At 40.6% G+C, this 21,903-nt stretch overlaps 1 protein-coding gene across 2 annotated transcripts in view; it reads right to left on the reverse strand.

Moving 5' to 3' along the window:
* The window catches only part of LOC126913879 (transcriptional regulator ERG homolog), a 70,050-nt gene that overhangs the window by 23,513 nt on the left and 24,634 nt on the right, over positions 1-21,903 (reverse strand). For both annotated transcript variants that reach the window (XM_050717143.1, XM_050717133.1), the window contains exon 3: positions 3,193-3,252. In XM_050717143.1, the coding sequence (XP_050573100.1) occupies positions 3,193-3,252 (60 nt within the window). The remainder of the gene's footprint in view (positions 1-3,192; positions 3,253-21,903) is intronic.

Below are 21,903 nucleotides of genomic sequence, written 5' to 3' on the forward strand. Positions count from 1 at the left end.
TTCATCACCATCCACGACCTCGAAGAAATGGAAAGAAGATACCGAAGAAGATATCGTCGTATCGTTGGGAACGCATTCTAAATTATTTTCGACAGAAAGGAATATTATTAGAAGAAGAGCAAATTAATTTGGTCTGTGAGAGGTGTGCGGACGAAAGGGTAGCTTGTAATTTCAATTTGACGCGAGAGCCACAAAGTGGCCCGGGGCCAACACGCGTCGTCGCGTAATTTCATGAGGTTCCTGCTGACGATGGTTTCGTTCCCTTTCGCGTTGCCCCGTGATGTGTAAACCGAGTCAAAGGAAGTTGGCCACGATCAGAACGATGTTGACGATTTGCGAGCTTGCTGGAGACGTTGATGCGTGAAATGATAAAAGGCGAGGTGTAGAGATTGAGTAAGCTAGGGTTTTGTAGTGTAATAACAGAAGCTGCTCGGTCACCGGTTCGAGAGAAATCTTGGCTAACTCAGAGTTTGCTGACTTTTACAATAAACAATGAATGTTATAAGACTTCTAGAATTTTAGTATCTCTTGTGTTTCCAGTTGAAAGCAAGGAATGCGTCGTTTTTTTACTAACGTGTTTGATAAAATTAGTGATAAGTATTTGTAATTGATTTTTGTATCAATTTGTCATACATTTTTCTACTTTACTTTATTTTTTAATGATAGTATCACTCGTTCCATTTTCAGATATCAAGATACATTTGAAGTTTATTTGGAGGAAATTTCTATCTATACTTTTTCTATTCAAATCTGTAAGATATCAATCAAACTGAAGACAACCATAATAAGAGAAAAGTATTAATTTGTAATCATAGAGTCGTATGCTTAAAGAATTCAGAAGGTAATTTAAATTAAAAGTGACCAAAGTTTCCGAAAAATTATCTATATCTATAGTACCGTGTTCTTCGTTCTCCAGTTTTGGTTTGAAAAAGCTATCACTGCGTGTACGATCCGCACGTGCGAACGAGACCATCAATTCCCTCTTTGACAACTGATCCATGGTGATTGCAATCTAACGAGGCGTCGAAACCACAAGCCGTTTACATCAAACCACCCCAAGCTAAACCTCTGAACTCCGCGAAATGATTGTGTCACTATGTATTCCATCGAATTGGCCAATGTACCAAATTAATGTGCAATCTTTCTGGTTCGTACAAACATCCATTCTTACAGTTATTATCTCTACAATGATTTACCTCACAATTTTGTTACTAACGAACACTGCTTTCATACGTTAAACTCTTTCCTATCAGATTTTTCAGAATTCACATTCGCTTCTTCAAACCATAAAGAAACAGGTAACTGTCCTTCGCTTCGTTATTTCCTATCAAGCAAACCTACCTTCGTACATCTTTATTTTCCCATAAAGTCATCCGAAACCGACATTCACCTTCTCAAACCAGACAAAAACGTCGAACAAAGAACATCCTACTATTCCTGAACTCCGCTTCACGTTTCATTTAAACCAAATCCAATTTACCTACCAAATTACCTTTTCCAGATCACAATTCCTCCATACTTTCCAATATGCAAATCTACGTAAAATTCTATATCCTTTTCTTTCAGCCATAAAATCTTCCAAAACCAACTTCCCACTCCGAAAACTCAAGATAAAATACCATCCTCCAATTCCTCCCTCTCTTCTTCGCCAAACCTCTGAATAGCGGAGAGTCAAAGCGTTAATTCGCTCTTTGCCAGCTGATCCATGGCGTTGTAACCTGGCCGGGCGTCCAGAAGCCGTTTATAACAAGCTGCCCGCGGGCAGGGCTCTCTGATCTCCGCGAGATGATTGTGCCAGCGCAGTCCACAGGGTGGGGCCTGGCTGTTCGGTGTTGCCGCGCGGCCAAGCGTCTCTACACAGCCCCCGGGGCTTGTTCTCTCTCTCTCTCTCTTTCTCTCTCGACGACAAAGGGGCCGCGGTTCAACGCGCCACAAAGCGCCGGGACGCCCACTCACACCCCATCCTCACGTACACCTACACGCACACATAATTCTCACATATACAAAGGCACATACAATCTAGTCTCATACATAGACATATCAAAGATATACACACATAGGCATGCGTGCACACGTACACACACAGAGGTATACATGCGTGCATCCACATATGCATAGGTACACTCACACAGATATATGTATAAATACTTGTATTCTATATATGCATATATATTATACACTCTCACACGTATATGTGTGCATACGTATGTGTATAGAGAGAAATATATATGTATGTAACTGGACTGAGGATATTTATGCAAATTGGTATTTTTATGAACACAACTAAAAGAGCAGAGATCTGGGCAGAGATTTGTTTCATCTAGCAGATGTTAGAACAGGTAACTGTTCTATTCCATAAGCGCATAAAAATCCGCAGTACATATGCGAATATACTGTGTTCCATGTATTACGCTCTTATACAGATACGTGTATATGTATGGGGAGAGAGTCGTAGATTCGAATACAAAGGCAAGGGAAGAAGGTAGGAGTCGCGACGCGTGAACTTGCACCCAGAGGCGCCTCCGACCACCCTTTGGCCGGGCTGTATGTAGCGAATCGAGAACGGGGAGAAGGAAAATCTGGAGGTGGAGAAGGGAGAAGGAGGAACTGGAATCCTAGCACCCGTGGCCGATAAGATGGCAACGAGGATCGATTCGTAGAGACGACTTCTCTCTGGCGGTTTCAGTTACGAAGCTTTTTGTGGTGGAGTTATTGGGGTTTGTTAGGTTCTTCCTGGAATTTGTGCATAGATTTTGTACTTTAACCGTTAGCCACATCTGTCTGTTTTTTCTTCTTCACTGACTTTTCTATTTCAAAATTACTTCTTCTTTGGGAAGAGCACGAAGACGAAAAGGGGGAATTTTTCTCCAAAAAATCGCGAATCGATTAAGATTAGGAACGATCAAAGAAATGTTTAACCTGTCTAAGATCTGTTAGCAAAAATCGATAGATCATCTACATTCTGTCTTTTATGCGGTGTTCTAGAGAAAGCCATTTCGACAAATCGGCGAACTACAATTTCAAGAAACACCGTCACGTACACAGCAACAGGAACGTTCTACAACCTATGAACCTCAAGTCGAAACGATTATTCCTACCACGAACCACTCCAAACGTCCGAAAGTACAAACCTCCGATCATAACAATAGAACGTCAAATTACTATGAACTAGGAATAACGAAAGAAACTTACCCTGTCCAGGAGCTGGCGACGTGGCGTGGCTCCAGCCTCCTTTGTACGAGCTGCTGGCATCTGTAACGTGAAAGAAAAAAGAAGCTCGCATAAATACGAATCACAGAATCCTCAAAATAAATCTTTCAACACGCAAACGTCACAATTTCAATGAAAATAACAGTTTACAACACAATGTTGAAAGAAAAGCAGCACATCGATCGAGCTATAAAATGCAACCCAGGCACGTGTTACATTCGCTTCGCGATCCCTCACGAGAGATTACACAATTTTCTTTTTCTCTGTTTTTTAGGTCAAGTTATTAGAAGACGTATACCGTCTGCAATTGCAAGGTAATCAGTTCTGTGAATCGCTTGGTGGCCGTAAAGTATATCTGATCGCCGGTTTCCAGCGAGTTTCGTTGAAAAACAATTCCTTAAGAAAATCTTTACGACCCCTTAACGATACACCGCCTTCTTCCAAGTCCGTGTACCTTGGAAAATACGATCCACCGGCCTCGACGATCGATTAAAATCACTTTTCGCGTGGCGAGAAGACGGTGCTTCCGAAGTTTGCATTCCGATCGTCGAAAAGATCGAGGCTGAATAGTTTCTTCGATTATCGTTAGAATGGCTCAAAATTACCGAGTAACATTTGTTATAATATTCTGTCCATTGCCATCTTCTTGCATCTGTGGTCCAACGTCGCGTCATACTGTGACTGACTGGTCTATATATTTTTCAACAAATTAAAATAATAAAATACCTCTTCTAATTCTTAGATATCAAATTTCTACATTACATTTAGTTTATCGCGATATTCCGCAAACAGCTATATGTGTTACATAAATGAAATTTATATTTTCGCTAACAAAATATATTTATATATTTATATATTATTTTTATATATATTTATATATTTGCTAACAACATGCAACACTATTTTAAACAAATACAAATAAAATAGAACAATCACACTCTGATGTGATATTGGATGATATTGGACCATAAATACAAGGAGATGAGCAGAAGAATTTTGATAAGAAATGGTACCGATTGTATAAGAATGAATTTATAAGAATACCACATAGCGGTATCCAAATATTAATGCGAATCACTGTACCGTTTTTTATTATATTTCCCAAATACTGAAATACTGTACCTATATTCTATATATGTATACCTATCTAAAATCTGCTATATTTATCCGAACACCTATATTTATCTAAGATATTTATGTTAACACTGCTGTCACGGTGGTGATCGAAACGCGTGCACGGTATTGGTTTCAGGGACATCGCGATCATCCCTTAGGAACCTTCGGTCGATTCTTCCGGCGGTGTTTCGAGCGCCGCCGGTCTGTTTGCAGACAGATATATTTTCATTTGGCAGTTATTGGCACGAGGGTGGCTCCCATGTGTATACACACGCGGTACGGTACGTCATGCTCGCAGAAAGTCCGTCTTTCTGTGCAAACAGAAGGCCTAGGTGTACGAAACGAGTCAACCTTTCGTCTTTACTATCCCCTTCATTTGATCTGGAGACCATGCTCCATTAATAGGGCCTCGGATTTCACGTTCACGAAAACGTCAGGGACTATTCATGCGTTGATGTACCGCTTCAGCCTGAGAATCATCTACTCTCTTCCAATTACCTGCTCTCTTCTCTGGCTTTTCTAGTTACATCTATTCGCATTAGAGGGGAGAGCTTTTTCTTAAAGGATCGTCGCCACATTTTTAAGTAAGTTAATGGCGAAATTATTTGCAGATTATTGTATTCGCCAAACTTCGTTTATGATACATTTTCTATTCACTAAAATACTAGCAAATTCTATTACAAAGTTAGCGAAGAGTAAAAGAAGGAGCCTCGAGTGGTTCAAGTAAGATGACCTGTTTTTCTTATCTTATGTGTTTAGATACTTTTATATGTATAAATAAATATAGAAATAAGTACTTTATAGTGAAACTATAATCTTATTGTAAAATACTCGTATTTACTATTACCTTTGTTATTTGTTACACAAGGTTGTGACATAGTATTGATAAAAATAATCTTTTTGTAGGAAAGACTAGAATCAGCTTGTCTTATTCGCCACGAAGAACTTTATCGTCCAAAGTCTGTGAATCTCTTTATTAAGGAACTGAAAGGTGTCTCTAAATCAACCTCTTCAGCATCAAACACGAAAGAGAGAACAGAGAGTACCGTTGGAAAAATCAACTTATTCTTTTTTGTTATTTCGATACATTCACTTGTCGTGAGGTTCCATGCATACCATACAGCGTCAAACGAAACCATAGTGTCACGTGGTTGCACATGGATCATCGCTGGATCTAGATCATCCTTATCGATCCTTTTACATCTCGATCGAAAAGAATTTATAACGTTTTAAAAAAGTGTTTAACGTAAAATTGGGCCAAGATATCTATTAATAAGTATATTTATAAGACTTTCTTTTAGCGTTACGAAGTACGCAGATAATCTCGCAATAACGAAGTATCAATGACTATAACAAAAGAATCTCTGAACTAAAAATAAGGTGCACTAGGAAGAAACGCTACAATTTTATAACAAACAATATTTGATCGAAACGATGAATAAACGTAACAGGTATGACTTTCAGAACTGAAAATACAAAAATATTTTTAAAATGTCAGAAGACATTGAATTGAATAGATTGCTCGACCAGATCGTATCAGGTCGATTAATTTCAAACTAAATTAATATTTCGATCGATCGTAAACTACAGTTGTTACACGGTTTACAGAATCAGCTGCTAACGGACCAACATCACCAGATTAATGGAGCGCATGGAGGCCCAAACCAAAGTCAGCCTCGCATAAAATAAAGAACCGCGCAAAGCTCAACGTGTTTCACATACGCAAATCGACGAACGTACCGGCGAACAGCATGGATAGATTGGTGAACGCCGTGGTGCGAGGGAGTTCCGCGGCGGTGGTCCCGCTGCTCTTAAGGTCCAGCATCGCGCGGCGTTGGCCCGTGTACCAGCAACCGCTGGATACGCTGGCCTACACGGGATATCTACACCCCCCTGTAGTGTCTCGAAATCACGGCACTACGAACGTCCAAACCGCTGGTAACCTCGTCGCCAACCAATCAAAACGTCTTCTCATAATCAAACAAATATACCTCTCGATGAAGTCAAGAGAATCCAACCGAACCAAATGACCGAAATCTACTTCGAACTTGTTCGAACGGAACTTCTGGAAGAGTGTAAACTTATCGACTAGATGTTACGAGGTTTACACGGTGATGTCTACCTTCTCGATATCGATATTAATAATAAAAATCACGACACAAAGGAGGATCACGAAGAACGAATTCGATCGTTCGAATCTACGATACGAGTTGGTTGTCTGCGCGATAAGGGCGCCGATCATCTTGGCGACCCGCTCTGAGTGACACTGGCGGTCGAGAAACGTTTCTAGGGGCAGTGACGATAATCGTGCAACCTTGTCTCCGCCCATGAGTTTGGTTTTCGTTGAATGAGGCAAGAGAACGGCCACCAGGGGTTGGCTCGTTGATGTGGCAAGGTAGGCGGGGTTTATGCTTGGACTTACACCCTCGAACCAAGGGGCGGATGAACGCCTGCGCTCTGTATAGGGTGAGAACCCTGTATACAGAGCGTGCGAGGGGTTAAAGAAGATGAGAAAGCGAGAGAGTAAAAGAGTGCTGAGAACGAAGAGAGACGAAGAGAAGAGAAGAGGGGTGTGTCTATGTGTGTGTGGAGATGTGGAAATGTGTGTATGAAGAGGAAGAGCGACGGTACCAGGTTGCTAGGTGGCCGGGCACGAACGTACCGGACCTCCTGCACTTACCGACCGGCGTTGTCGACGACGTAGTTTGCCCCGGTAACGACGTGCCACCGGTTCCCTTCCGGAACAAACCCTCTGTGGTAACGGTGCCCGTTTAGAGAGAGAATGGTCAGGGAATTTTGGCAGTAATGGGCCAAGGTGTTTCCATTATTCTTCGCTTCGGACGTTTTCTATGCTTCTGTCTTTTTACACCTTTACGACCCTTACGCGGTTCGCAGTTTTCCTTAATTTTTGTTTGTTTGCTTAGGTGGTTAGCGTTGTTCGTTTGATTTTGTCCTTTCTTCCTTTTTCGTATCTTGGAATTTCTTAGAACATCACAGGCTGATTCTTTGCAAGAGGCGGACGAGGAAGAAATCTGACAACTTTTAAGCGAACAAATCCTTGAGGTTTCTTTTCCTTCCTTTTGTTTCTTGCTCTCGACAAGAAGGATTAGAGGAATTGCCTGGCAAGATCGGGACAAAGCGTTTCCATTATTTTTCAACCTGCGTGTTTTCTACGCTTTTGTCTCTCTATGATCTTTGTGTGTTCTAAAACTTTTTTTTTATTCTTTGTTTTTCTTTGTCTTGTACAATTTCTTGCACAGAGAAAGCAGGGGCAGTCGAGGACTTTATTTCTTTTGCTTGGTTCAATTTGATAAGAAAGATTGGAGATATTTCCTTCTCCTTTCGTCTCCTAAAAAGTTTCTAACAAACTTCCTTTTAAACCGAAAACAACGTGGAAAACTGGTTCTTGTTGATCAACGAATTTTCCACGGTTGTAAATGCGAAACATTCGAATTACGTGGTGAATATACAATAGCGAATGCGGGCGAGTGCAAGCTGTTTCGAGCGTGTTACATCGTAAACTTTCTTTGTCAGCATTATAATTGCGGATAAATAATCAATTAATTAAGACAGCCTCATGTTTTCGCGGTGCAAAGCAGATTTTATGGAAATCACCGTGGATGTTATAACCACCCCTATGGGGTGGTGGTGGCCAGAGGCAAAGGGAGTAATTGCAATGGAATGCAAATTGCGTTAATAACGGGGTCATCGCGTAATTTTCATCGCGATCGTTGCCCGCCGTACCCGACGGTATAATTATTATAATTTCCCGGTGAAAATATCGGCCCGTTAAACGATACCCATTGACAAGGGAAATCTGCGGCGAGCATCGATCGACCGGCCAATGTGGCGAATTAAAAGCTGATTTCTACGATCTCTATCTCTGCTTTCGATATCGTTCGTTCATTGTACAACATGCAATACAACTGTAACGTTTCGACATTTCTTGCATCGAGTTTTGATTATACAAATCTCTGCGAAGTGCTATTCAAATAATATTGAGAATTTTCGGTGTTGGTACATTAGAGGTGTTTCACCATATACAACGCTCACTACGCACATTGCATACACGATACACGCAAGTGACAAGTCTAGTTTAATATTTTCAGTTCTCTGAAAGTTTCTCGTCGACTGTCGGAAAGACTCTTCTCTTCCAAAACTGCTCTAGCCTCTTGCCTTAAAATGGCTAAAACATAGCAATGTAACGATGCAGAGTTCATACCGAAAGAAAAATTTAAGATACTTTTGCTGATGCTTTCATCTTCATTGTACTTTATATTCATTTGACATTTTGTAGAAACTGTTGAAAAATCGACTTTAAGTTTTTCAGTAAATATTCATTTTAGCTACAAAATTTATACGGCAAAAAATATTCCAATAGGACTACACCCAGCGCAAAGATGTTTTGCAAAATAGACCAACGATGGCACAGAACACAATGGGAAATATTCACACAAAAAGGCAAAATTTAAAGAGGAGAGTCAGCCTCTGTCTACGAGAAGAAGGAAGACGTATTGAACATCTATTATAATTTGTGGTATTTGTTTGTGGACACACGCGGTGCGTGTGTAAATCTTTTATGAACATTGACAATACGCTTTTTTATTTATGAATCATGGAGACAAAGGATTAGAGGGAATATTAATCCTCTATGTTCTATATTCTATGTTATATATGATATATTCTTATGGATTTCCATGAGTAAGCGGGTTTAATGCTCAATCTACCATTTTTTTTTTTTTTTTTTTTTTTGCAGAAAAAGCTTGTACGAGGTAAGCTGTGGCCCATGTGTCGTTCGAGGTTTGAGCATCACTGTGCGCGCCGTTGCTTAGGCTGACCTCCTTTCGTTCATGTAAAGAGGTTTGCTCGCGTGCAGGGATATTTTGGTCAAATTTTAATTGTCAGTAATTGAAAAACAAAGCCGAAAATGCAATTTTTTTATTCTTGATTTTCGACTTATTTCGACCTCAAAGATCATCCCTTAAATTTGCAGCCGGACACCCTGTATATAACGAGAAAAATGATATGGGATAAGATTATTTGAGTCAGCTCAGTTTTAAGCATAATTCAATCATAATCTTTGCACAGAATAATCATATTAGTTTTATATTGTGACACGCTAATATAAGAATAAAAGAGTTACTTGAATCAAGTAAGAATTTCAGATAAAGAAATATAGGAATTTCATAATCATTTTCAGATTATGAAGATTATCTTTTGAACTGTGCGATAGGTAGCTTGAATTTGCAGAATGCAAAACTTGACTAATGCGAAGATGTTACTTCGATATGACGCATCCTTCCAAGTATCCAGCGAATTTGAAAGTATTTCGGCTATTGGTCGAATCTTGAAATACGCTTCGAACAGTGAGACTCGTGTGAAACTACTTGGCGATCCGATGAAAATGTATGTTACGTGAACTTAAAATCCAAGCAACTTGATTTTGAGAACTGATCATGGTTTTACACAAAAGAACGAGAAAGTTATGCAAATTTACACACTGCCGTTTTGTACTTACAAATTGTATAATTTTCAATGTACACACATATATTTTCAGTAACATGCCAATTCTCGAACCTAGTTCTCCTTTTATTTTATTTTCATCTATTTCTTTCGTTCTGTGCTATTCTCTAAAAAAGTACTTTATCAAAGTAAAACGGGGACCGATTAAAAAGCCATCAAGACGATCGATTTCGAGGCAGGGCTTTTCGCGGAATATCGTGAAACGAGGGGGTGAAAGGACGATGAAGTTGAAAGTGGTCAGGGTGCGTGCGTGGCCACATCGATGGTTCTCGTTTGCCTGCTTATGTCCGTGATTCACGCCAGCAGGATATCCCGTGTAACCGGAGGTCGAGTCGAAGAATATCAGTTCTGATCGTGCTTGTTACACGACCAGTCGATTCATGACTCAATACCAGAATCATCTTTCTCTATCTTGCAATATCATAAATTATTCGAACCTGCTTTTCATGTATTTTTGCCTGCTATTACGAACTAACAATTCCCCCATTTTTTATTTTAATCAACTAACAGTAAACCAAAGTAATAAATCAATCTGGTAGATACAGCATCAAGTATAAAATATTCATATGTAAAATGTAAAAAATATGGAGCGGCCGATAATTCTTAGGCGAAACAACTATCGACCATCTCGTTCGCCTTTTTCCTACAAATATTTCCTTTCAGCTTCGCCTTTCTCTCTACGTTCCAAAGATACAAAACGATGTATTATGCTACGCTACTATTATATAACATAATATTTAAAATACTCTGATTCTAAAAGTATAATGTACTCCATGGTATTACAAAAATTGTCAAATTTTCAAATACGACAGTACTTAAAAACTTTTCTTCCATGTGCCATTTTTATCAGCGGTGACCTAAACATACGATTTAATTATGATCGATTCAGCAGAGTTAATGGTAGAAGTTTGCTGGTCAGATAATACTAAGTCACTGGTTCAGATTTTAGATAAGCTTGGAATTTATCTGGAACGGAAAATCAGAGAGTTTCCTGGTAATTTTAGTTTCCTAATCTTTTATCAGACCCTTTTCTTTTTCTCTAGAATTTCGTATAAGGGTTGTATAACGGGGCTCCCTAAACTGATGCGATCGACGAACGTCGAAGGCTGAAAGTGGCTGTGGCGGCAGCATCGACAGCTCCCATTAAAGTGTTTATAACCGTGGTTCACGCTATCAGGACACCCTACCTTTCATCGCGATGAAATATCTTCTAGGTGAAGAGTTTTCGTAAAGAAGTTTCGTACAGAGAATTCGTAAAGAATTTCGAATTTTTCAAATAATTTCCTCCTTACCTTAATTATCATTGACGAACTTAAACAGTTATTAATAAATTTTCCATTTCTTTTACAAGCTCAAGTCTTCTGCGTCGTCCTTTTTTCATCCTTGATAAATTTTCAATTATTTTTTAATTACTGAAAACAATTTACCAATTATTTTAATATTCTTGCGATTTTTATCGATTACGTTATTATAAATATTAAATTATACATATACCTAATACAGTAGCAAAATAATCTAGTCATTTTCACATACTTGCTACAAGCGCCGTGCGCTGCTTCCTGTTCTAACAAAAAAACAAAAAACTGAATACTCATTTCCACCTCAACGCCCTTTCTTCATCCAAACTACCCCATGGAAGGGTGCCGCCGTTCGACGTCCGTCGAAGCCTGAAAAGTGGCCAGCGTAGCCACTACGCTATAGTTACAGCTCCCATTAACCATTTACAGTCGTGATTCATTGTAAACAAGGCGGGAGAGATCACTATAGAGGAGTCTGCCAGTGTTGGAATGCCTGCTTCACGTATTTTGTACATAATTAGACAGACTGCATGACATTTGGAGAAAAAGTTAAGGCAAAGAACGAAACCCTAGAATTGACTCGCAAAAATAATTCTTTTACTATACATTATTTCTTCTTCCTTTTTTCTTCATATTTCTTTTTAAAGAGAAGTTTGAATTTTGATTTTATTATACAATAATGTGGGAAAATTTCCAAGCTCTGTTTTACTTATAAAGATACCCAGGCAGAAGAAACAATTTTATTAAATATTAAAAAATAGACTGCGGATTTATATGCAATTTCGTACCTTTACAAACACAGCTAAAGAAATGGAACCTACGCAGAAGAAATTTGCTTTATAAAGTTAAAATATCGCAAATAACACTCCGCTTCGAATATTTCTTCATAGTTCTTTGTATATTCTATATGATTTGTGGATTTCCTTACTTCCAAATTCATTAGAACCGCATAAAAATCCATGGTGCAATTATGAAATTTAGATGTCCGCCTTAAATTTCGTTTCAACGTTGGATGCTCCACCTAATCTCGACCTATGAAAATATTACATACTCGATGGAAAACGGCTCAATCGAAGGCACAAAACGGTACCAATGGATTCAAAATCCATTTCTCTTCGCTCTCTCCCTATACATGTACGGTAATAAATCGTGAACCCTACGAAGCCTAAAATCGACTCCCATAGCAGAAGGTCCACGTCGACATCCGACGTCCGTGGACCGAGACGGAGGAACGCGTTGTGCAACGTGTGCGAACGTGGAAGGGGGATGGTCGTCGCGGATACCCTTCGACCCCGGCACGCGGACACTCGAGAGCGATCGCGCGTTAAATGCGCCACTGGCCGCACGCGGTCGCGTGGCGCGCGCGTGCCCTTCTTCTAGGGGTTCGTCGTTCCAAAGGATGCCTCAAATGAACTGAGGAAACGCATGCGGCCGCGTGTGTACGCGCATACCAGTCTTCGGGCATTTTATTCGAACGAAATATTTTTATTTATTCTTTATATTTTTACGTATTTTGTAGTTTTATATTTTTATCGTATCTTTGTGTATTTATTACGCAACGAGAATCGACACATTCGGCTTAGGTTCGGGTTAGTGTCCTATGAACGTTTTAATCAGTTAGCCGTTTTTGGCGAGTATACACGTCACGAAGAAATGGCAATGTGTCGTCTTATGACGAGTATACTCGTCACGAAGAAATGGCAACACTTTGCCTTATGACGAGTATACTCGTCACGATGAAATGGCAATATTTCGTCTTATGACGAGTATAGTCGTCATGTAAAAAAAAGAACAATGAAACTATCATTTCATTGCAACTTAATTCTATATTATAACAGCCATATATATTCCGCGTTTGACGAGTATACTCGTCATCGCTTACTTTTTCCGATACATTCTAGCTGCACATTGTTCAGAGAGGTCGCAACAGTTAACTGGTTAAAGATACCTGGAATATTCGCACAAACGTCTTAACTCATAATCCGTAGCATTGGGCCATTGGGAACAATAACGATTTTTTTAGATTACCTAATATTAGAATTTTTAATATAGCTGAATATTATAGCACGGCGAAGAACGTAATAGACAAAATAGAATGAAATAGCCAAAATTTTAGCGATCTAACATAAATTATTATAGTCGTCCGAAGAATATTATTCCGCAGGTAGAACTCCGTTTATTTGAACTCCACTTTTAGAACGAAATTTTAGTGAATGCTCGATTAGCTAAACTTTTGTTCATTCGATTCGTTTATTCGAATGTAAGCTTCTATTATATGAATTATTCGTCCTCCGGCAAATTCGCATAGGGTTTTACCGTATCGTATTTCCAATGCAATATTCTTTCGATTGATATTTTGTGATATCGAGATTTCGCGGTTGCAGAGGCATCGAAGTCGGAAGGAAAGAGTCAAGGGAGAAACGTTGGCGTGTCTGGCGTCCATTGACCACCCTATGGTACGTCGTCTGAGTTGAATTTGAATAATGAATATATTAGCACGTTCAGCCTGTCGTATGATTTTGATACAAATCCTTGAGAGGCAGAGTTATGGCAGACATATGGTGAGTCATTTATGACGAACTGACCGGATATGTTTCTTATATTTAGAAGTGGTGGCAAGTGCCACGTTGCAAATATTACGTCCAGTCATAAATTATTACTATGAAGAGGAACATTATTACATATTTTTCTCTTTTTTCATTCTTTCTCGTTTTCTTTTCTCTCTTTCTCTCGTTTTCTTATTGCCTGCCTTACTTCCATTTTCACCGTACATCTTCTTTTCCAACCCCTTATCCGCTTCTCCAAATTTCTTTAAAAAAGAGCTTCTTCAAAAATTCTTACATTCTTTTTCACCTCTTTTTCTCAGTTTCTCTCTTTCCAAATACATATTTAAAAGTTACAGAAGTTAGATTTTTCAAAAATTATTGCTACCGCGTCTAGTCATCCTCGTTCACTAAATTCCAGAGTTCCTTAAAATCTTCACCCCCCTCACCCAAGGAACCTTCTCGAACACTTCCAAACTCCTTCAACTACCCCATTCACCAATCCTACCACTATTGCCCACCCCTCTCTCCATCCCAATTGCCTCGATCAAGCTAACAAAAGTGGATGCCAAGCGAATCCTTCGAGTACCACATCATCCTGTCTCAATCAGTTCGAACTGTTCAGGGTCACTTGGAGAACGTTACTACTATCCAACATCGAGGGTAACAGAGTCAGAGGGAAGAAAATAGAGCGAGAAAGAGCAGGAAGGGTAACAGAAGCGACCGCGTGCCGCGATTTCCCCGCGTGCATTATCTTGAGATACCAAAGCGGCGTTACCAAAGCGGCTACTTCGGCGTGGTATCGGCGCTAGGGCGACGAGTATCATTGTGCCGCATGAAACATGACAGGGTCTGGGCTATTGTACGCGGGACGCGTAGGCTACGAGCCAGGGAACGGAACGACGAGGGAGCCAGTTACCCCCGCTATGTTTCCGTCCGTACAGAACCCAGCCATTCGCCACCCCTTACCACCCCCTTTTTGCTCTTCTCTCTCTCTCTCTCTCTTTCTCGCTTTGGACCTACGTAACACGATAAGAAGCGTGTCAGTTTTGTTGCGTTTGCGGATTGGACGGAGGGAAAACGTTCGTCCGGGACGTTTAAGCGTCAGATCAGATATATGTTCCCGAGACTGCGAGCAGATAATTCCTTGTATTCAATTTGTACAACGCGGCGAATGTAACGCAAAGGATAGCCACGAATCGAACAGCCTGATCGAGAGTTGTTTGATAAGAGGCTAGGAAATTGGGTTTTAGGGTTAGTCGTAATAGTCTTCCAAGGTGCTGTGCGCCGCCCTTTTACTCGCTTCGTTGTGACAAGCTTTTGCAGAGCGTGTTTTACGGGCGAGGTTTCATCGACGAGTAATTAAAAGAGCAAACGTTGATCCGTGAAAGTTTGGTTAAACGACGATCATTGTTACGTTCTATGAATAAACGTTCATATTCAGAATCTTCGATACTAGATTAGCGTTAGATTAATATTAGATTAGATTAGTTATTTGGAACGAACAGATGAAATTCGTCAGAGATTTTTTGCTTGAATTTATCATAGATGGTATCTGATTTATTCGTGCAAAAATACATCGATTGTCGTAGAACGAACGTTTTCTTGCAATTTTCTTTTCTGCAAGAGCAACTTCGAATTTTTGCGACGGGTAAACATTTCGTTGAATTCACTTTGTCAGATTCCGAAGGGACGCAGTCCGAATTTATGAAGCCTTTTGCAGAGTATCTTTGCATAGGATTTTAAAGTCCCACGCATCCGTAGGCGCGCTCTTCTTGGCATGTTTACCGACCTGCACCCGGCATCCATACAAAGCCGAACGTTCGCGTTTACAAACACCCCTGTAACGATCTCGATACACCCTTAACATCTGTAAATTAGCCGATTTATCTTTTATTTGAATATATTCTATAATTATACGTCTTACGTTAATGGTAATATCTTGTGTACTTTGACATTTGAAATTTTAAGTTGCAATTTCTTGGCGGGGAGTTTTAGACGTTGAAGATTTATTCAAGTATAGAGATTTGAAAATTCAAATTCAATCCTTTCAAAAAGAAAAAACTATACATTTTGTATATTATCCGTCAAATCAATTTTTTAGGATATCTGTAACTTCGATATAGCATCATCCACGAACGAAATTAGTGTGACAAAGGAAAACTACAAAACGATACGATACCGTCACTTTAAACTTTTCCAAAATCTTCAACATTCCTATACGCAGTTTTAATGTAGAACGTTGCGTATAAAATAAATTTAGAAGAAGTCATAGAAAAGCACACTGTACCATTATCGTCACAATACGTCACTATTCTGAAATTTCTCCAAAATTTTCTACACGTAATTCTAATATAATAAAAATTCTTATCTGTAACTGTGACATATAAAATCAGCTACAAAATTGATTTAAAAAGAAGGACGAGATATCATTGTCTCAAAAGCATTCCAAAATTATTGTACAATTTCATTCATCAGGAAAATATTTGAAGCAGTCCATTGACAAAATAAAAATCTATGTAACAGAGACACTCAGGTAAAATCAATCCTATACAAAATGTAAGGATATAGAATAAACAGGATAGATATAAATATAAAACATAAATATAAATATAAAGATATTGAAACCGAGTTACAAAGTCAATTTAAAAAGAAGGCCGAGATACCATCGTTTTGAAAATATTCCAAAATTGTTGTACAATTTCACTCATCAAGAAAACATTTGAAGCAGTCCAACGACGCGATAAGAACCTATGTAACAAAGACATTCACGCGATACAACGAACCGTATACACCAAGCAAAGAGCAAAAAAGAAGAACAGAAAGGAAGAAAGAAAAACGAGGTTTCCTCCGGGACGATCAGGATTCCGCGCTCGGATTCGGTCGGATTGTCGGAGACGCGTGGAGAGCGCTATCCATGAAGAGGTCGTAGGGGCGCGGTTGTAGAAGCAAAGGCTATTAATTACGTCACGGAAGAACGCAGACGTTGGTTCAAACAAAGGCCCTCGCTTTCCACCTCCTCTGTCCCCGCCAACCTCCTCACCGCTGTTACTCCAATGTCGAACTTACCAATGCGAACATTGCGCGTCGTTCGTGCACGCTTCGTATATCCAGAGCCTAATTACCACGGATTTGCATATCTCCAGTCGCGCTGGACCGAGCAACTTCGTGCTTTTGTCCCTGCCAACAGGATTTCCGGTTGCATCCGCTCCGTTGCTGCCCCCGGAAACCACGGCTAAAGAGACACCGTTCCGATAACATCGAGCTCCTGTTCGAATTTTCAAATTCTTCCTCGTTAAAAAGAAAAATGAAAAATGTAAATGGAAAGAAGAAAGAAGAAAATTAAAATAAAAGGGCGAAGCGTACCACGAGACAGGACGTTCCATTCTGTGGCATTGGCGAACGAGAAAGAGAGAGAAAGAAGGAGAGAGAGGAAGAAAAGTGGAAAAGGTACGTTGCACGCTGCAACGAGAATAAATGAATAGCGAAGAAGGAAACGTGGATGCTTTGGTGTGTGCATTGGTCGTTGAGAAGAGCGAAAGGAGTTGCTTTAAAAATACACGAAGACAATTGGATATCCTGTTTCGGGTTTGGTCTGGTTTGTGGTGAAAGAGATTGGAAACAAAATTAGAAATTAGTTAATTAAGTGGAACGATGCGTACTAAGATCGTAAAGTCAATGGTTTAGTTTTGTTGTCATTTTTCTGAGTATCTGTTACAGAGAAATGTTACATATCTGGTGTAATTGTTGCTTGTATTTAAGAAGTCATTGCGTTTATTATATCTCGCTGTGGTCCTTGAATTTTCATATCTCAACTTCATTTTCGTTTAAACGGACGTAAAGATTTTTAATGATTAGAGGAATTCGATCGACGTGAGAATGATCTAGAAACAACCCTAAGTGGAGGATGCGAGGGGAACGAAGGTTGAAGAGGAAACTTAAAGAAACTGAGTATGTGCGTAGTGACAAGAAGAGAGGTAGGGGTGCAGGTATACAAAGGAAAAACATAACAAGAAGAAGACCGAATATACAAGGTGTTATCTGCGCAACAATTAAAAAAGAAAATCAAGGTAACGTAATGTAAAAATAGATGCAACAGCGAGCAAGAAAAAGACCGAAGGTATGGCGATAGGAAGGAGAAGAAGGGAGAGATAGGCAGATGGAAAGGAGAACGGAAGAACGATTTTCGCTAAGAAAACAGTTATACATATACGGAAAGAAAAACACCTAAAACTCTGATAAGCGAGAGGTACATAAACGAAGAGAACGATTAAAACAGCGAACCAGGCGAAATACGTAGAAAGGAGAGAAGAGAGAAAGGATGGAAGGGGGTGAATGAAAAGACGATAGGAGAGCGGAGAACCGAGAGAGCAGAGGCATCCGCGCGCTCATTTCCGTTTCAGAGCCGTCGAGGGGGATGAAAAGGGGGATGCGCTAACTCGCGAGATATTAATTCCGTGTTAGCGCTAGGAGGGTTGCAGGGGCGAAAACTACGTGCTGAGGGGGTGGCCAGCCCTCCAGCGTCTCTCATCCTCCACCACCGTCCTTCTCTCGTCCTCTTCCATCCTCGCATACCATCCTCGTTCACCCATCCACCCACCTAACCGCCTCCTCTGTCCCCTGTTTCACCCTTCTACCCCTCTGTGGACGTACCGTCAGCTTCCACAGGCTGCCACCCCTGCGATTCCGGCGCAACCCCCACGTAGAAGAGCCGGCTTGCCGCCGGGAGGCGTTACAAATCAGAGATTAGCCATAGTTAACTCGACTTGCGCAGTCAAACAGTTAATCAATAAACGATTATTTACATCGTGTGCCCGCAGCCGGCAGCGGCGGCGGCGGTGGCGGTGGCGGCGGCTGGCTGGCTGGCCCCCCGGTGTGTGTGCACGCATTTCAACAACCGAAACATATTTCTGTTCTTCCGCGGATGGATATAGAACGGAGATAGCAAGTCGTGGTTACTGAAAGAAGACGATTACATGCGAAGATTCGGATTCACGTAAAGAATACTCGTCGAGAAACGCGTAGAGATAAAACGTGAGAAAGAGGCATGGAAACGCTTGAGAATTAGAAAATGTATCGTTGATCTAAAGAGTGGAGAATATGGATGTTTTACATGTAGGTGATTCACGTTATGCGATTCAAATATTATGGTTTCTGAGAATATAGTTTCTGAGAAAGGCGAAGGATTGACGTATCTGATTGATAGCGATTAACGGTAGATTTATCGATGACTAAAATATGAAACTTGTGGAAGATAAGAGACGTATGTAGAATAGAACGTTTCAACGCGATTTCTAACCCATCGACCAACATTTAAATACGCTAATTTGAAATTCAAAGTTTGCAGGAGCAAAATTTTCATGCGTGTTGACGTAAGAAAAAAATGTGAGGGCTGTCGTCAGAGGTTGACGGTACGAAATTCGATACGGTCGGGAAAGTGGCTGGTACATCTGATCGATGCATTTCTCGTCACAAGTTCGGCTCGGGGGCTCGTTTTACGGGTCACAGATAACGAGTATTCGAGCGAGTCACGAGTATACCCACCAAATGGAGATTGAATGTAAAATCTGCGAATATACGTCATTTAGATTATGGAGCAGATACGAAAGGCTGATCGGCGTATGCACCGCCGGTACACACCAGGGATCGATAGTAGTAATTTCTACGTAGCCACCCTGTACACACCCTTTACCCCACTTCCAGCGAAGAGTTCCGCTGTTATTTTCACGACGAGCGCGAATTAGTGGCAGGATTCGCACGGTTTCCGTAGAAAATTGCTTTTCATGAGAAAAATCCCTTATTTTCTACGCTCTTATCAGCATTCTGCAATTTTCATCGATTACTACGATATATCAAGTTAGCCGAAAAGTAATGAAATTTAACGACTATTCAGTATTTTATTAACACGTTCGTTATCACGTTGAATCGGACCAAAACGTCCAGTATAAATCACCTTTCCTTTCTAGTACTTTTATATTATACTTTATATCATACTTTAGTCGGCGATTTATTTTCTTTGTCCCTCGCTTGCTAAATATTACAACGAGCACGTATACAGTACCTTGAACGCTTTATATATTTCTTTAACCCATATACCAATAACTGGATACCCAGGTACTCACCTCCACGTTCACATACAACGTTCAACATTTTTCCTATCAAGAGAAAAATTAGATTCTTCATAGATGCGGCTTAATTATAAGAATCAAGATGATTTTTCAAAGCAATATATATCTTTGTTGGATTTTGTAGTATATGCAAACATATGGAGAATACAAAATGTTTTTCATCGTAAAGGTCTGTGTAGCGAGTGTTTGGGCGATAACAGAGAACTTGTTACGAAATGAAATATGAAATTATTTGTAAAACCAAACAACACTGTTCTGAAGGGTGGCTGAGTGAATCCGTTGACGACGATTTTTAGGCTCGTGGGGTCGCCGCATGTTTCTAGGTCCTTAAGCCAGCGATAAAGGCTTCTACACGCATACGCGTCAAAACGTATGATGCGTGCATATGCGTATCATCGATGAAATTCTAAAAATTCTAAATAACCTTCTGCCCTTCTTCGAGCTAAAGCAGCTGGCCTTGGTTGCCTACCACGGACGCTTTACGCAGGATGATCGCGGATGTGTCGGTGGCGATCTGGCGGTCCTCGTCGCCGGAGAAAAGCATAGGTGACTAGCGGAGGAGGCCGGTGATGGTAACAAACGACGATGAGTGGGGCAGAGACTGGGGTTGGGGGTGGAGGTAGCTGGATGACTGGCGGCGGAAGCGTCGTCATGGCGACGCATCGATCAGCCACCGCCACGCGGAATCGAGTCGAGCCGAGGCCACATCACACACTACCGGCCGCGACGAACCGCGCCGCAACGCTCCCGATAGATACACGCGTGCATTCACCGACACCTTCCGACACCAAGAGTACGCACACCGTTCGGAATCGTCGTGGTCACACGGACGTCGTATCGTACCGCATACTGCGCGCCACACGTCCTTAGCCTGTCAATCGGGCAAGACGAGTTAACTCGTCACCTGGATTTTCAATTCTTTTTACGCGTAGATCTTTGTAAGTCTTTTGTGTCGTTTGGGTCGGTTGATCGAGTCGCGTCGATTGGAAAATTAGTAAAATTAAAAGAAAATACGAGACAATCCTTATGGATGCGACTGATTTCTTGTCTCAATACGATATACGATAAAGATCGTCTGGAAATATTAAAAATCGTTTTAAACAAAAAGCACGATTGCTTTTGAAGATTGTTTCTAAACTATTGGGTTGCCCCAGAAGTTTCTTTCGTTTTAGGAGGGAAGAATAGATGGAACAATATCTTTTGTATTATTTGTAGGAATAGAACAAAATGGATTATACATTCAGTAGAAGAATATAAAATAAGAAAGGTCGCGCATTTGTTATTTCCTTATAAAACGAAAGAAACTTCTCGGACACGGTAATATATCACATTTGTACTTGCAGGGACTAGAATCGGCCCAACTGCAGTTCATTTCTCTTTACCAATCTTTAATCCCGAAATTATACAAGTTTCCGATGGAAGCAATCGAGCAACCAACTTGTCACAGCGTGAACGATATCGTTGTTGCTCGGTTCGATTTGTTTTTCATTCGAGAATGGTTGATAGAGCCAGAAGTAGGAGCAGAAATGGCAGCAGCTTGATGGTCGAGGTCAGGGTTCTCTCGTGAGTTTGAGTGAATGGACGCTGCTGGTTGCACTTGTATCGTGTATTATGTAAAGAAGTTTTAACGCGTTGGAAGAATATTATTATACATATTGTTACACGTACTTTATACTATGTACAGTTCTGGCGCTTTTCATTTACCGTAACATCGTATCTGATATCGCATAAAATCACGAAACTCCGAGCATAGTCGAACGATGATCTCGCATCTCCATAAACTACAGCAGCAACCACCTGAAAAATCCTTTGCCTACATCTCGATAGCTCTACACGCCCGTATCATCCCATAAACCTACTCCCACCTCGAAGAAGAACACGAAGAACCAACGAGTATTCGATACATGGCTTTCAAGTTCAAACAAGAACACCTGACTCCGCTTGATCACGCGATCTAGGTCTCTGAAAGAAAAGGTGTACGAGGTCCGTTCGACTGCCACAGTTCACGGTGGCAGCTTCCGGTGGCCAGCCGGAGCGGGTGTTACGTCGAAGCGGCTGTCGTTGGTCGATCGATCCCCCGCAGAG

The sequence above is a fragment of the Bombus affinis genome, chromosome 1 (genome assembly GCF_024516045.1).
Source record: "Bombus affinis isolate iyBomAffi1 chromosome 1, iyBomAffi1.2, whole genome shotgun sequence".
NCBI classification, from domain to species: Eukaryota; Metazoa; Arthropoda; class Insecta; order Hymenoptera; family Apidae; genus Bombus; species Bombus affinis.